Source organism: Cydia strobilella, chromosome Z (genome assembly GCF_947568885.1).
Source record: "Cydia strobilella chromosome Z, ilCydStro3.1, whole genome shotgun sequence".
NCBI lineage: Eukaryota > Metazoa > Arthropoda > Insecta > Lepidoptera > Tortricidae > Cydia > Cydia strobilella.
In genome coordinates this window covers 11,356,984-11,371,282 of record NC_086068.1, presented here as the reverse complement: position 1 = coordinate 11,371,282, position 14,299 = coordinate 11,356,984, and the positions used below count along the sequence as shown (strand labels likewise).

At 38.5% G+C, this 14,299-nt stretch overlaps 3 protein-coding genes across 4 annotated transcripts in view; 2 read left to right on the top strand and 1 right to left on the bottom strand.

The window, feature by feature from the left end:
* The window catches only part of LOC134754416 (triosephosphate isomerase), a 279,469-nt gene that overhangs the window by 242,126 nt on the left and 23,044 nt on the right, over nt 1–14,299 (bottom strand). The gene's annotated exons all lie outside the window — the stretch shown is intronic.
* Nucleotides 1–14,299, top strand: part of LOC134754381 (retinaldehyde-binding protein 1) — a 55,396-nt gene that overhangs the window by 35,680 nt on the left and 5,417 nt on the right. For both annotated transcript variants that reach the window (XR_010128887.1, XM_063690684.1), the window contains exons 2-4: nt 6,453–6,670; nt 8,467–8,626; nt 9,393–9,454. Coding sequence is in view for 1 of the 2 variants with exons in the window: in XM_063690684.1 (XP_063546754.1) it covers nt 6,463–6,670; nt 8,467–8,626; nt 9,393–9,454 (430 nt within the window). In the remaining variant the exon portion in view is untranslated. The remainder of the gene's footprint in view (nt 1–6,452; nt 6,671–8,466; nt 8,627–9,392; nt 9,455–14,299) is intronic.
* Nucleotides 2,087–2,922, top strand: LOC134754695 (uncharacterized). The gene has a single exon (XM_063691032.1). The coding sequence runs from the start codon at nt 2,167–2,169 to the stop codon at nt 2,920–2,922; it is 756 nt and encodes a 251-aa protein (XP_063547102.1). The 5' UTR covers nt 2,087–2,166.

Sequence of the window (14,299 nt, the reverse complement as noted above, 5' to 3'; positions counted from 1 at the left end):
ACCTAACCTAACCTACTTTTCTGATAGCATTTCGTTTCTGTAAGGGTCACAGCTCTAACCTAACCTACTTTTCTGATAGCAGTTCTGTTCTGTGAGAATCGCAGTTCAAAACCCAACCACCCACCTAACCCACTTTTCTAGTAGCATTTCCGGGTCCGGATCAGAGTCCGGGTCCGTGTCCGGCTGTCCGGGTCCAAGATTGGGTCAGAGTTCGGTCCGGGTTCGGGTCCGAGTTGGGGTCCATGTTCAGACCCGGGTCCGGGTCCGAGTCCGGGTCCATGTTTAGGTCTGGGTCCATAAGGAAGAGAACAAATCGCCAAACGTGAACTATGTGTCATTGAAGAGTTCCATTCTGATCATTATCAGCAGTTTCCATTTCATCAAATGTCACTTTTTTAAATGTAAATGCTGGATTTGTTGATAAAAAAACAAAAATCACTATATGTATGCCTTTCACATTTGAGGAGTTCCCTCGGTTCCTCGTGGGTCTCATCATCAGAACTCGAGCTTGACAAAAATATGTCTTAAAAACTTAAGTTGCTTAACAAACATAAAGAAGAGGACAAATCGCAAAACGTAAACTATGCGTCATTAAAGAGTTCCATTCTGATCATCATCAGCAGTTCCACTTCATCAAATGTCACTTTTGAAAATGGAAGTGCTGGATTTGTCTATAAAATTACAAAAATCACTATATGTATGCCTTTCACATTTGAGGAGTTCCCTCGATTCCTCATGGATACCATCATCAGAACTCGAGCTTGACAAAAATGTTTCTTGAAAACCTAACTTGCTTAACAAACATAACAAAGAGGACAAATCGCCAAACGTGAACTATGCGTCATTGAAGAGTTCCGTTCTGATCATCATCAGCAGTTCCACTTCATCAAATGTCACTTTTTAAAATGGAAGTGCTGGATTTGTTTATAAAAATACAAAAATCACTATATGTATGCCTTTCACATTTGAGGAGTTCCCTGGATTCCTCATGGATCCCATCATCAGAACTCGAGCTTGACAAAAATGTTTCTTGAAAACCTAACTTGCTTAACAAACATAACGAAGAGGACAAATCGCCAAACGTGAACTATGCGTCATTGAAGAGTTGAAAGAGTTCCGTTCTGATCATCATCAGCAGTTCCACTTCATCAAATGTCACTTTTTTAAATGTAAGTGCTTGATTTGTTGATGAAAATACTAAAATCACTATATGTATGCCTTTAACATTTGAGGAGTTCCCTCGATTCCTCATGGATCCCATCATCAGAACTGCTTTTTGACGAAAACGGGAGCAATCTGTGTATATATACTTACAATCAAAAAAAGAATTTTCAAAATCGGTCCAGAAATGACGGAGTTATGGAGTAACAAACATTATATAATAAAAAAAACCACAACCGAATTGAGAACCTCCTCCTTTGAAATCTTGAAGTCGGTTAAAAATTCAAAATATTTTACTAGCCGACTGCCAAATAAAATTTCGGGAAATCGTTGACATTGCCAATGTTGTTATCAAGGAGGTACAAAACATTTTAGAACAAAAATAAGGTATGACAAAAGTATCGGCAAGACGGCTGCCGCGTTTACTCCCTAGGAACAACCAAACCAGCTTATTGTTCTCGACTTGTAACAGCAAAATTAAAAGAATTACGTTACGAATTGATGGCGCACCCACTATTCTACAGATCTAGCTCTAAACGATTATTTTAAACTTCCAAATCTGAAAAAGTGGCAAGGCGGAAAAAATATGCATTTAACGTAGAAATCATTTAGGCGTATTTTTTGGACGGTTTGCTGAAACCAGAATACCGTTGGCAAAAATATATAGAGCTAAAAAATGATAGAGTAGAAAATACTTAGTGTATTTATTTTTCTACCTTAAAAAACCTGAAAACGGGTACTTATCAAACCGCCCTCATACATGTTTCCTGACTTATAATCCGCATATACTATGTCCGCAATTAATTTCCAACATATTTCTTCTACTGTTTTCTGTTTGAACCGTCAATAAAGCACACTGAGTGTAGTACGCGAGTGCATGCTACACAACCGCCTAAATAAGTAATTAGTTGGCTACACCGACGAATGAGGCGATCATTTGGGTCGAATTAACGGAGCCATAAATACGGCCCGTGCAACGAAGAGCTGCAATTGTTACGTCGTAACATGCTGCACAAGACAAGAATGTTAACCTCAATGTTTTTGCTCCCTCTTTTAACCACTTCTTATGCCATGGAATGCGATGAGATATTGGAGTTGCCCGTTGACAGAAAATTGTCGCTGCAGGAGCTACAGATGATTCCGCCGAAAGATATGATACAATGTATGGCCCATCTGGGCCGAGAGCAGATGAAGAATGAGCAAGCATCATATATTTGGACGTCAATCATTGATTACTTCGGAGGCATAGCTAACGTGCCCGAAAACATTCTTATGCTGCTCCACTGGGTGACTCCTGCCATCCCTCCGGAGCATTTCTCTAACATGACTTTAAGTAGCATCGACGTGATAGAAAACTTTGGTCTGAACTACAACTTAAATGAAGCTCAAATTGCTGCCCTCGCCGACCGGGTGCGTGAAGATTTTGCCGGAAAGGAGCCAGAAGATTACACATACTATGATTTGACCGCTATGCGTCAAATATTGTGCGGTTTTAACAGAAGTGAAATCGAGAGGATCCACCCTGCGGCGTACAGAGAAGCCGCTCTGATAATAAGTAAGCTGGAGCGCTGTAATCCTGCCGTTTTGGCAGGGTTTGCGACACTTGCGGTCCAGGTGGACGCGTTTGGGCCGCCTGCTTCATGGTCAGAGTCCACGTGGGAAATCGTCGGCAGTCACTCAGTCGGAGAGTACGTCGGTGCGAAAGGACCTCAGCGACCCACCGTCGTCACCGCTGCTCCTTCTGGCAACAACACTACATAAATTATTAGTTTTAAGTACAATTCAGCTTATAAAAACAATAGGTATTAAATAGATAATATGCAGCTATTTGAGAGAGGTTATAGTAAGTTTAGCTTGTCAACAGGGAATTAGCCTGTTTAGTTTATGTCTATTGTAGAACAAAACCGTTTTTCAACCGTTACAAAATGTTCGGAATAAACCGGAATAGGTAAACCACTTGTGAATTCTCTATAACAATGTAGCCAAAATAATATTCAACCAAATGTAGCCGAGGAATAATATTTAATTAACATTTTATTTTATGTGCATATACGGGTTGACGTGTGCAATTTATTTCACATTTTATTTTATGTGCATATACGGGTTGACGTATGCAATTTGACGTTTAAAAAGTGCGAGAACAAGTGACATTACTAGGTATTAAGTCGATAAATTTATGACGTAAGACAGTATTTGTAATTTTTAAATACAGTACAATAGCTTTTACAATAAAATTTACTGAATTATTATTCGTCATTTTAATTATTCTTGGAATGACTAGAGCCAATGTCAGATAGTAGCAATAAGAATAAATCAAAGAGGTTTGCAAATAAATAGATACAACTAATAATTAATATTGTTGACATCAAGATTGAGTCATATCTATTTTGTTATTATAATTTAGAAATTGCTTACTATCGATATCGGTAATACTTGACTCTTGAGTCGATATTTAATTAATCACTAGCACTGGTACGTTTTGCCCCCGAAAAACCGGGATAAGTTAGTAGGTATGTGTATATTCACCAGAACTTAAGTATTTGATTTATAACACCAGATCAGTAAGTACTATAATTTAAGTTATATACGTGTTGTTGTTTAACTAATAACTATTAAAGATTCAAACCATAACAAATGATCTTAACGTAAAATCCCAATCCCAATATCTTAACGTAAAAATATATTGAACAGGACCTACGTACGTAACTAGGCTAATCGTCATCTCTCCTAGCCGATTTCGGCCACAGCGACTGCGTTTTACCACAGAGAGCGTCGCTGGTGCGCTCTCAGGTGACTGACATAGCCAATTTTTGCAGCGAATGTGCGACCACACTCGCTGCAGGTCAGCACCCCTCCGACATAATTGTAACGTATGGCCACAGGTGGTCTGGCCTTTAGCTCGTCGCGCTTAGCGTCGAGTTCTGTGCGCCACCTAGCTTCAAACTGACCCACCTGCGTCTGCACAATATGCCTCCAACGTGGACGGTCACTGGCTAGGCTCTCCCATGTCGTTGGCTCTATATGAGCACTCTTCATATGCCGCTTCAACACATCTTTGAACCGCAAGAACTGGCCGCCTTGCTTGCGCTTTCCATCTTGCAGTTCGCAGTAGAAGATGCGTTTCGCGACTCGATCCTGGGACATGCGAGAGACTTGACCGCACCATCGTAGCTGTCGTCTCATTAGGTAGGCCTCCATTCCAGCGACATCGGCACGCCTAAGTATCTCCGTGTTCCTAACACGGTCGGACCAATGGACGCCCATAATTTCGCGGAGGCATCTCAGATGGAAGCTGTTTCATGAGCGAATATGCTTACGATACAGGCACCACGTTTCTGAGGCATACAAGAGATTTGGCAGGACAATAGCCATGTATACAGCTACTTTAGTCGGAAGCTTTATATCGTGTGACCGAAACACATTGGAACGAAGTTTGCCAAACGCTGCTGCAGCGGCTCCTATTCTGCAGTTTATTTCGTTGTCAAGGTGACACTTAGCTGTAATCGTGCTACCCAGGTATTTAAACTGCTCTACTTGCTTAAGCGAGTCCCGGCCGAGTTTAATGTCAACCTGCGGATTGGCAATGGTGTCAAGGACCAGAGTCTTCTTGACACTTATTGGCCAAATCTTTGACATGACTCACCAAGACATAAGCTGCTGTCTAGCTCCTGGGTAATCGGCCACAAAACATAAATCGTCTGCATACATCATCTCCGTTATGATTTCGTGAGACACTTTGTTGCGCGCCTTAAGCCGGACTAAGTTGAATATGCCACCATCGGAGCGATAACGAATACGGATGCCGTCAGAAGAAGTTTGCAGTGCCTCCCGAACTACTACTGCGAAGTACAAGACGAACAGTGAGAGTAACTAGGCTAGGTAATGTTAAGAGCGATGAGCTACACGTGTCCTACCCTAGGTAGCTAGGTACTGACACCGAAAACAACAAAAGTACCTGCATAGTATGCTTGGCAATGGAATTCTCGACCTTGACATAAGGTGCGCTCTGTCTCCTAACTCTATCAAGACACTCCTTAAACTACACTTTTTTATCTCACTTTTATCTGGTTAGGTACTAACTATTTATCTATGGCTGGCACTGTTATAAATATTTTTTTTTTAATAATAATAAATAACTCGCTACGTAAGTACGTATAAACATGCCGTAACATCCGATGACAGTTTCGATCACAGAGACTGGAATGAAGAATTTCATTACATTTATTTCAAACACAATGTATCGAATCTGACCCTGACACACCATAGAACTCATCTGATTTGACCTTTATTTGCCACGTAACCTGGCAAAACATATATTACAAATGACGATCGTGAACTAAATAAAAGTTCCACCAACACCGTTGACGCTGCGGTATGTGTCCCGTCAACATTACCTTACGAAGGTCGATGACATCGTAAAGTAATATGTAAAAGTGAAGTCATCAGGTCTCGTCCTGAGGGTCGCAAAGTTGGAATCTTGACACAATGCGAGTTCTAATTCTTTTGTGGTGAGCGTTCCGACTGAACGTCTAGCGAACTTCAACAAGGAGGAGTTTTGGCCGAAGGGTGTCAAGTTCCGGCGGTTCCACGGCCGGATCCCTGACACTAAAGTCGTCGTCAATAGAACTTGCAAACAATGTAAACAAATATATACTAATTATTATTTTCCTGAAACACATTTTCCTTTAAACCGACTATTTTAAGCAAATGTCAACAAATTAAAAGCTACTCACTTGACGATCTTTTAATTTATCGCAATGGATCAAGTAGGTACATTTTATTTAGTTTATTGATAAAGAAATGATAAAACGCTTCGTTGACTCCCGTAGTTTGCAGTCGACTCGACAAAACGGTGAAAAGTAAAGAGGATTTAATTTGTATTGTATTTTATAAGTACAAAAAATCTACACTAACATAAGTATTGATACTTAGAAATAAATATGTATTAGAAATGTTTTATTATTTTCTATTGGGAACATTTTGGCCAAAGGTATTAATATTATTAGCGGTAGGCAGGGTCGCAGGTGCATTTGAAATCAACCTGCCGAGTATTGTATGTAACTACGTTACCTATGTTTGTAGTACTACTCCCGAGAATACGTGTAATGAGATATCACCTCATTTGATTCGGAATGATGTATAGAAAAATGTATTTGAAAATTTCGATGCGTTTATTAGCACACAAAAACTTACAAAAGTACTAGACAAAAAAGGCATTCTTAACACCTCTTCCGAGTTCATGTTCTCTAATGAAGTAATGACTGAATGTAGAGTTTTTAATTCAATTGTAGGGCTCCAACCATGACGACAGCAAGCGTGTTGCTGACGGTGAGCACCTGGAGCTGCAGCGGCGAGAAGTGCGAGCGCGAGGTGGTGGGGCGCGCCGCGCGGTCCGTGGCGGCTGTGGCTGCGCGCGAGCTGCGCGAGACGCCTGCTACCAGGGAGCAGGCGCTGCGGCTCATGAGGGAGTGGCTCCGGCAGAACAACGACGTCGCCAACGTACGACAAGGTATAAAGCTAGCTCTTTGTACTGGTATAATCGTGAAGTTGTCGATACTGATTCGATGTCACGTACAAGTCGTACAACCATAACAATTTAAGTTGGGTATACCTACTATTTAAGATATAAGTTTACAGGCATCAGCATCATTATAGTACTTATTTTACAGATATCAGAAATATTTATTGTGTTAACTGTAGCTACAAGAAGTATAACTAGGTACATTTTATGATGAGTATCAACAGTTTTACCCTTCGGGCATACAATTGATTTTACCTTAAACTAAATTTTAATAAACATTTAGGTTTACAGAGTTATAAAATTCTTTTAAGTTATTTAGAGATATTTTTAGTCCCGAGACAGGACATATTAAGATTTATCTTAAAAATCGTCCTTTAAAGGTGTGAAATGGGGTGTAGGGGGGAATTCAGTTTCTTCGCCAAAACGAATTTCCTGGGGTAATAAATAAAGAGTATGAACCTCAATACTCTTTAAGTTTAGACTTGACTTCAATGTTTGGTATCATTTTCAACTAAAGCAAACATGTAGACCATCCCAAATTTCATTTAAATCGGTTCATACAAACTTCCACCCCACTTTTCACACTCTCAAAAGATGATTTTGGTCATAAAAACTATCCTATGTCCTGTCCCTTGGGGGACTCAAACTATCTCTATAACAAATTTCAACGAAATCGGTTCAGCGGTTTAAGCGTGAGGAGGAGTTTAAAAAAGTTTATTTTATGTAATGAATTGAGCACCCCCGATTTATACGATAACGATACCAAGCACGGCCTAGCAGCTTCACTGATGTAGATAATCAAGATAAAATTGAAAGCCCCAAATAACTTTTCAAGAGCAGATATCTCAAAAACTATACAAGATATCGAAAAACTTGACGAAATAAAACTTGTAACAAATTTAATCACCTTCCATTTTGTAAGTTGCCATGTCGCTAAGACACATAGTTTCCGAGATATAATCAAAAAACAGGAAAATGGAACCTTCAAACCCCCCTCTCCCCCCAGCTCAAGGGCTGCGGCCGGGGACTTGTATGTTCACCTAACTAGTCCAAACAAAGTTACGAAGTCAAAAATTGTGTTTCAATCATTTTCCTCCGAGCGGCCTAGTTTCCAAGGGCGCTCATTCCAAATCAGGAAAATTCTTGGCAGAGAATTTGGTTTATTCCTCACGTCACCGCCGCGCCGCCATACACGAGGTGGGGACAAATGGGAAGGATTTATTTGAAAACCATTTTCGAACACCGGGAATTTCACCACAAAGTTTTAAAACCTTTTGATACCGGAATCTAGTGCTAAAGGAAAATCTAGGTTCCTGCTGGCCTTCCATCCATTCAATCCAATATTTTAGGAAATAATAGACTAAAACATTGGGCCCATAAAATATAAATGAGAGTGGCTTACTCGTACTTTCAAATAAAACAAAGGGCCTATCGCGAAAAACAAAATTTCCTTATCTGTCTCTCAACCGCTCCTACACATTCAAGCGAAAGAGAGACAGATAAAGATATTTCGATTTCTTTTTTCGCGATATCTGTTCTCTGTTCTGATCATGATCGATCAAGCAGGTTGTGAGTTTTCGCAGTAAGTTATCCCTTCATAGTAAAAATGCGTAAAGGCCGCGAATATACTCCCTTTTACATGTTGTGTCCATATAGTATTTTATCTCATTTTAGCAAAAGCTCATTTTAGTCTATCTGGTCAAACGCACGGGCTACTACGGATCCCTACACTAAGCATAACTCGATATGCTCTTGCCCGTTTTTTACTTTTGTGCTTGTTTCAGATGAATCATTCTTACTGCGATTCCTGAGACAGAAAAAATACAGCATACCAATGGCACAACAGACACTTTTAAAATACCTGAACCTGCGCAAGTTATACCCGGAAGGCTTCTCGCAATTAGACTGTGAAGACGCAAACATGAAAGACATCATAAATAATGGGTAAGTTTTCATAGAACAAAACTTAACAATAATTAATCTATTTTACTTCTTAGTACTAGTTATTTTTGGCGGAGGAAGGATGTGGATAATTTCAGCTCTGTATGGAAAATGTAATGATGTTTCATTACATTTTCCATATCACAATAGAGTTCAACATTTTTTGCAATACTAACATTTTATTTATTCATTATTTATATAGACATATCCACATTAAGGTCATCGTTTTACATGAACGGAACATAATTTGCAACCATCATCCGCTCATCACATTGAACGCGGCGCTTTTATTAAACACACTAAAATCGGACACATGTGCCCGGCGCGGCAGCGAGACTTAATTATTTTAAGTGTTTACAAACTTTACAATTTTACATGCAAACTCAGCAAATTTAATTTCCTTAGACAACGTATTTACCTGTCTACCTGTATAGTTAAAACAATATATTCAAACCAAATCAAAAATATTTATTAGGGTACAAAAGGGTATTTGTGTCTTAGACCTGCTAATGGATTGTCTCTAAAAATAGGTACTTATATTTCGAGTTATCATTATTTGCGTAAGCACTTCAGATAGATCAGATCAGCATTGTAATATGTACACAAGCCAAGTCACGAATGTTACACATTTGTATCAACAAACGACGAATTTCTATCCCCTGCTTCTAAAGCTCACGTGCAGCGTTACGTATCTTACGCAAATAAGAGTACTAACTAGTAATTAACCTAAAAACAATTTGAAATTTCAACATAGTTTCCTAATTTATAGGTACATAATGGTGTCTCCGGTACGCGACAGCATGGGTCGTCGGGTCATAGTCTACAGCATAAGTAAGATTTATATTGCATCATCAAGATAACATTTGTGTATGAGATTGCTCTCTCTTTGCAATGCGATTTTCTTATTGTTTGGCGCTCATGAATATTTAAGGGGGTATTGTGTGAGTGAGATCGGTGATCATTGACACTGAAGGTCGTTGCATTAGCGGGGCCTAAAATGGATTAGGAACGAGGTTTAGTGAGTGTTAGTACTCCATATTGTCTAGTCTGCAGTAGATACGATGGCGGTTTGACAAGTACCCGTTTTACCATATTGTCTATGCCACTGGTCAAAAATGTATTTTCCACATTTGTAAGGCACCTTTCATAAGCCTTAAAAGATGAAAAAAAAAATTGGCGCTATTTGTTTTATCTTCCTTTTAACGCTATCAAAGGTAAAGCGGTCGACTACATATGAAAAGAAAGAACAGTATCAGTCCGTAGTTCGGTTCTTGTTTTTAGAGAGAAAAACGTATAACGATAAAAGAGTAAGGTTGCGGATTATTTATAACGACTGTTCTTCTTCCACAACAACCCTCAGAATATGATGTTCAACGAATTTAAGCGTGACAGTACATCTGTTTTTGATAAAGACCAACCTGGTCGGCTCATTGGGGTGACTTTAGAGGAAATGGCTAAAAAAATTCAAAATATTGTACTAGCCGACTGCCAAATAAAATTTCGGGAAATCGGTGACATTGCCAATGTTGTTATCAAGGAGGTACAACAAAACATTTTATAACAAAAATAAGGTATGAAAAAAGTATCGGCAAGACGGCTGCCGCGTTTACTCCCTAGGAACAACCAAACAAGCTCATTGTTCTCGACTTGTAACAGCAAAATTAAAACTATTAGGTACGTTACGAATTGATGGCGCCCCCACTTTTCTACAGATCTAGCTCTAAACGATTATTTTAATCTCCCAAATCTGAAAAAGTGGCATGGCTGAAAAAGTATCTGCAATCTTCTTATTTTTTCTTCCAGACCCAATTGTAAATAATTGGGTCACTCTTCTTTACATATTTTATGTCGGACGCTGTCAAAGTAACGTTGACACTTTCAAGTAAAATTTACATTCGCTCGCTTACGCCCGTTACTTTGGCGCGACAGTGACGTTTTTGTTTAATGACATAAAGCGTTCAAGAGATTAAGGAATTTCGTGTCCTTGTTTAAACAAAAACTTGTTATTTTAACCTCCTAAAACCCCGCGTACAAATTTTTGTACATATTCCAAAATCTATTTTGAACTTTTGTTAAGTAACTAAGGGTTCCAAATTCAAAAACAAAACAAATGATTCTGGGTCTCAGGAGGTTAATAGGACGTAATGGCCGTTTGGCATGCATGAAAAACGACAATGAGGTGACAGATCGTCTTCCGCGGGAGCTGAGACGTTGCGTTCGGAAATCTAATACAAAATTTTGAATTCTCGTTGAGACATTTTTATTTTTACTCTGATACTCGTAGTCATGGTCAAAAGGCTGTGTGGTATAGTTAAACCATGTTAAACCAACCAAATTTTGTAGCTGTCATTCAATTTAAAAAAATATATGGCAATTTATAAATAATATAATTTTTAAGAAAAAAAAACCGACTTCAATGCCGCTGAAAGTTTAGTTATTTAGTCATTTATATGCATAATAAGGTGTTACATTTTATATAGCCAGTTCATGACACCCTGTAAGGGCACACAATAGCACAGTTTTTCTATTCTATTAATTCTAATCTACATATTGTAATTAAGGTAACATAATAAAATTAACATATTAGCGTATCAGTGGTTTAGTAACCTATTAGTTAGTCTCATAAATTAATTTAGTAACTTCAACAATACTACTTACTTTCTTACTTATTGTTGATGGTGCACTCTTAGATTCCAGACAATGAAATGGAAAAGACAGCATATTTTGCCTAATTATCCTAATCCATCTTTTGCCTAATTTTGCCTAATTGCCTAATTATTATAATATTGCCTATTAATGTAGAAAAGGAGGTAAAACCACCCACTTTTCTAGTAGGATTTCGTTTTTGTAAGGGTCGCAGTTCTAACCTAACCTAACCTACTTTTCTGATAGCATTTCATTTCTGTAAGGGTCACAGAGTTCTAACCTAACCTAAACCACTTTTCTAGTAGCATTTCCGGGTCCGGGTCTGGGTCCGGATCCGAGTCCGGGTCCGTGTCCGGCTGTCCGGGTCCAAGTTTGTGTCAGAGTTCGGTCCGGGTCCGGATCCGAGTTGGGGGTCCATGTCCAGACCCGGGTCCGGGTCCGAGTCCAGGTCCAAGTTTGGGTCTGGGTCCATAAGGAAGAGAACAAATCGCCAAACGTGAACCATTGAAGAGTTCCATTCTGATCATCATCAGCAGTTCCACTTCATCAAATGTCACTTTTTTAAATGTAAATGCTGGATTTGTTGATGAAACTACAAAAATCACAATATGTAAGCCTTTAACATTTGAGGAGTTCCCTTGATTCCTCATGGATCCCATCATCAGAACTGCGTTTTGACAAAAACGGGACCAATCTGTATGTATATACTTACAATCAAAAAAAGAATTTTCAAAATCGGTCTAGAAATGACGGAGTTGTGGAGTAACAAACATTAAAAAAAAAAAACAACCGAATTCATAACCTCCTCCTCTTGAAATCTTGAAGTCGGTTCAAAAAGTAATGGCCAACACTGAATTAAGTTTGAGGCCCTATTAAGACTAACTTTGGTATTGATTTTTACAATGGTTACCTGATAATAATAAAAAACATACAACCGAATTGAGAACCTCCTCCTTTTCAAATCTTGAAGTCGGTTAAAAATAAAACTCACTGACCTTTTAGTACCTACTGTGAAATTAATTTATTTTTAATACCTATAAGTAATACTTCTGGGATAGCAAGCTTACTGATTATATTCTACGATTATAGTTATAGGCACAGTTCCAGACAGAACACAAAATGTAAAGCACAAAATCTACTTCAAAAATCACTAAAATAAACAATTCATGTTCAAATTATAGTACCTACCATTTAGCATTAGCATAGCAAGCGTAAGTGTAATTGGTGTAAACCGTTCTTGTAAATAAATATATCGAGAATGGCTGGCGAAACGTTTAATATATAGTAAAACAGGGCCTACATTTTTAACGAAATGAAATAATAAATGTTAGTGTTAGTTCTTTCTCTGGGGAGTGGTAAGGACATTTAATTATAATTTTAAAACTAACACGGACTTATTCGCGTAAAAACTTACGTTTATTAAATAAGTAAATTATGAGTGAAAATCGTGTTAGATTAAATCAACACATTTAATTAGTTCCAGCAGGGCTACCGCGAAAACCGAAATTCGCAAATTGCGGGGATCTTTCTCTTTTATTCCAATGTAGGCGTAATTATAGTGACAGAGAAAGATGCCCGCAATTTGCGACCTTCGATTTTCGCAGTTATAGCCCAGATAATCGTATGAATCGTATTGACATACATAATTATTTTCCACTATGACGCAGAGGAAATATCGGCATCTCGGCGATCTCAATACTTAACGGCGTATTTTATAATAACCGTCTTATGTGCGTCATATAAATTAGTTCCATCTCACAAGATTTAGATAAGTTTCAAGGATTTATGTGTCGCAAGAAATAGCAAAATTATTAATCACAACAATCACACATGATCCTGTGGACGGTTTAGAACGAATGGGATTGCAAAATATAATAGGTAGGGTCTTTTTGGCTGTATGTATATACCATTAGAGCCGATAGCCGATACAGACGGACTACAACCCGACTGCAATTTGTATGGGAACTGCACGCCGACGTAGCCTACCTACAAGTTGCAGTCCGTCTGTACCGGTGCATAAACTTACAGACGCATAAATGAAGTAAGTAACTAAAATTAACGTACTTATATGGCTACCATTTGGTACGTCTAATGTTCTCATAATTTTAATCTAATAGGGGCATAATCGGTAGTTATAATAGCTACTTAGTTAAATTGACATTCTTTCGAGCCAAATAGATCTCCCCATAACATGGTTTTTAGAAAGGTGTCGACCAGATTCATTCAGAGAAACAAATATTTTAAAAAATATATCCGGGTGGTTCCATTTTTAGGGTTCCGTAGTCAACTAGGAACCCTTATAGTTTCGCCATGTCCGTCTGTCCGAGGCTTTGCTCCGTGATCGTTAGTGCTAGGAAGCTGCAATTTGGCATGGATATATAAATCAATACATCCGACAAAGTCGTACAATAAAATATAGAAAAAAACATTTTTAGGGTTCTCCCTTACACGTAAAGTGGAGGGGTATTTTTTTTTGCTTCAACCCTATAGTGTGGGATATCGATGGATAAGTATTAAAAAAAAGAATATAAACGGATATAATCACTCCGAGGGAAACCCCCCCCCCCCTCCCTCTAACTTTTGAACCATGAATACAAAAAATATGAAAAAAATCGTAGGCATTATAGAGCTTAAGAAAAACATTAAACGAAAACTATGGCGAACATGATCAGTTTAGCCGTTTTTGAGTTATAGTGAAGTCTCCCCTTCATAGTAAAAAGACGTACAGCCACAGTTAATTATTATTACGACATTAAATGGGTTTTTAAAGTTATCTGGCTTATTCACGTAAATAAGGTAAAATGTAAGATAAAAATAGATTATTTTACTCATTAAAGCTGAAAAACCGGCCAAGTGCGAGTCGGACTCGCGCACCGAGGGTTCCGTACTTTTTTGTATTTGTTGTTATAGCGGCAACAGAAATACATCATCTCTGAAAATTTCAACTGTCTAGCTATCACGGATCATGAAATACAGCCTGGTGACAGACTGACAGCGGAGTCATAGTAATAGGGTCCCGTTTTTACCCTT

Coding starts and splice junctions, on each gene's coding strand:
- LOC134754695 (XM_063691032.1), top strand. CDS start 2,167: ATGCTGCACAAGACAAGAATGTTAACCTCAATGTTTTTGCTCCCTCTT.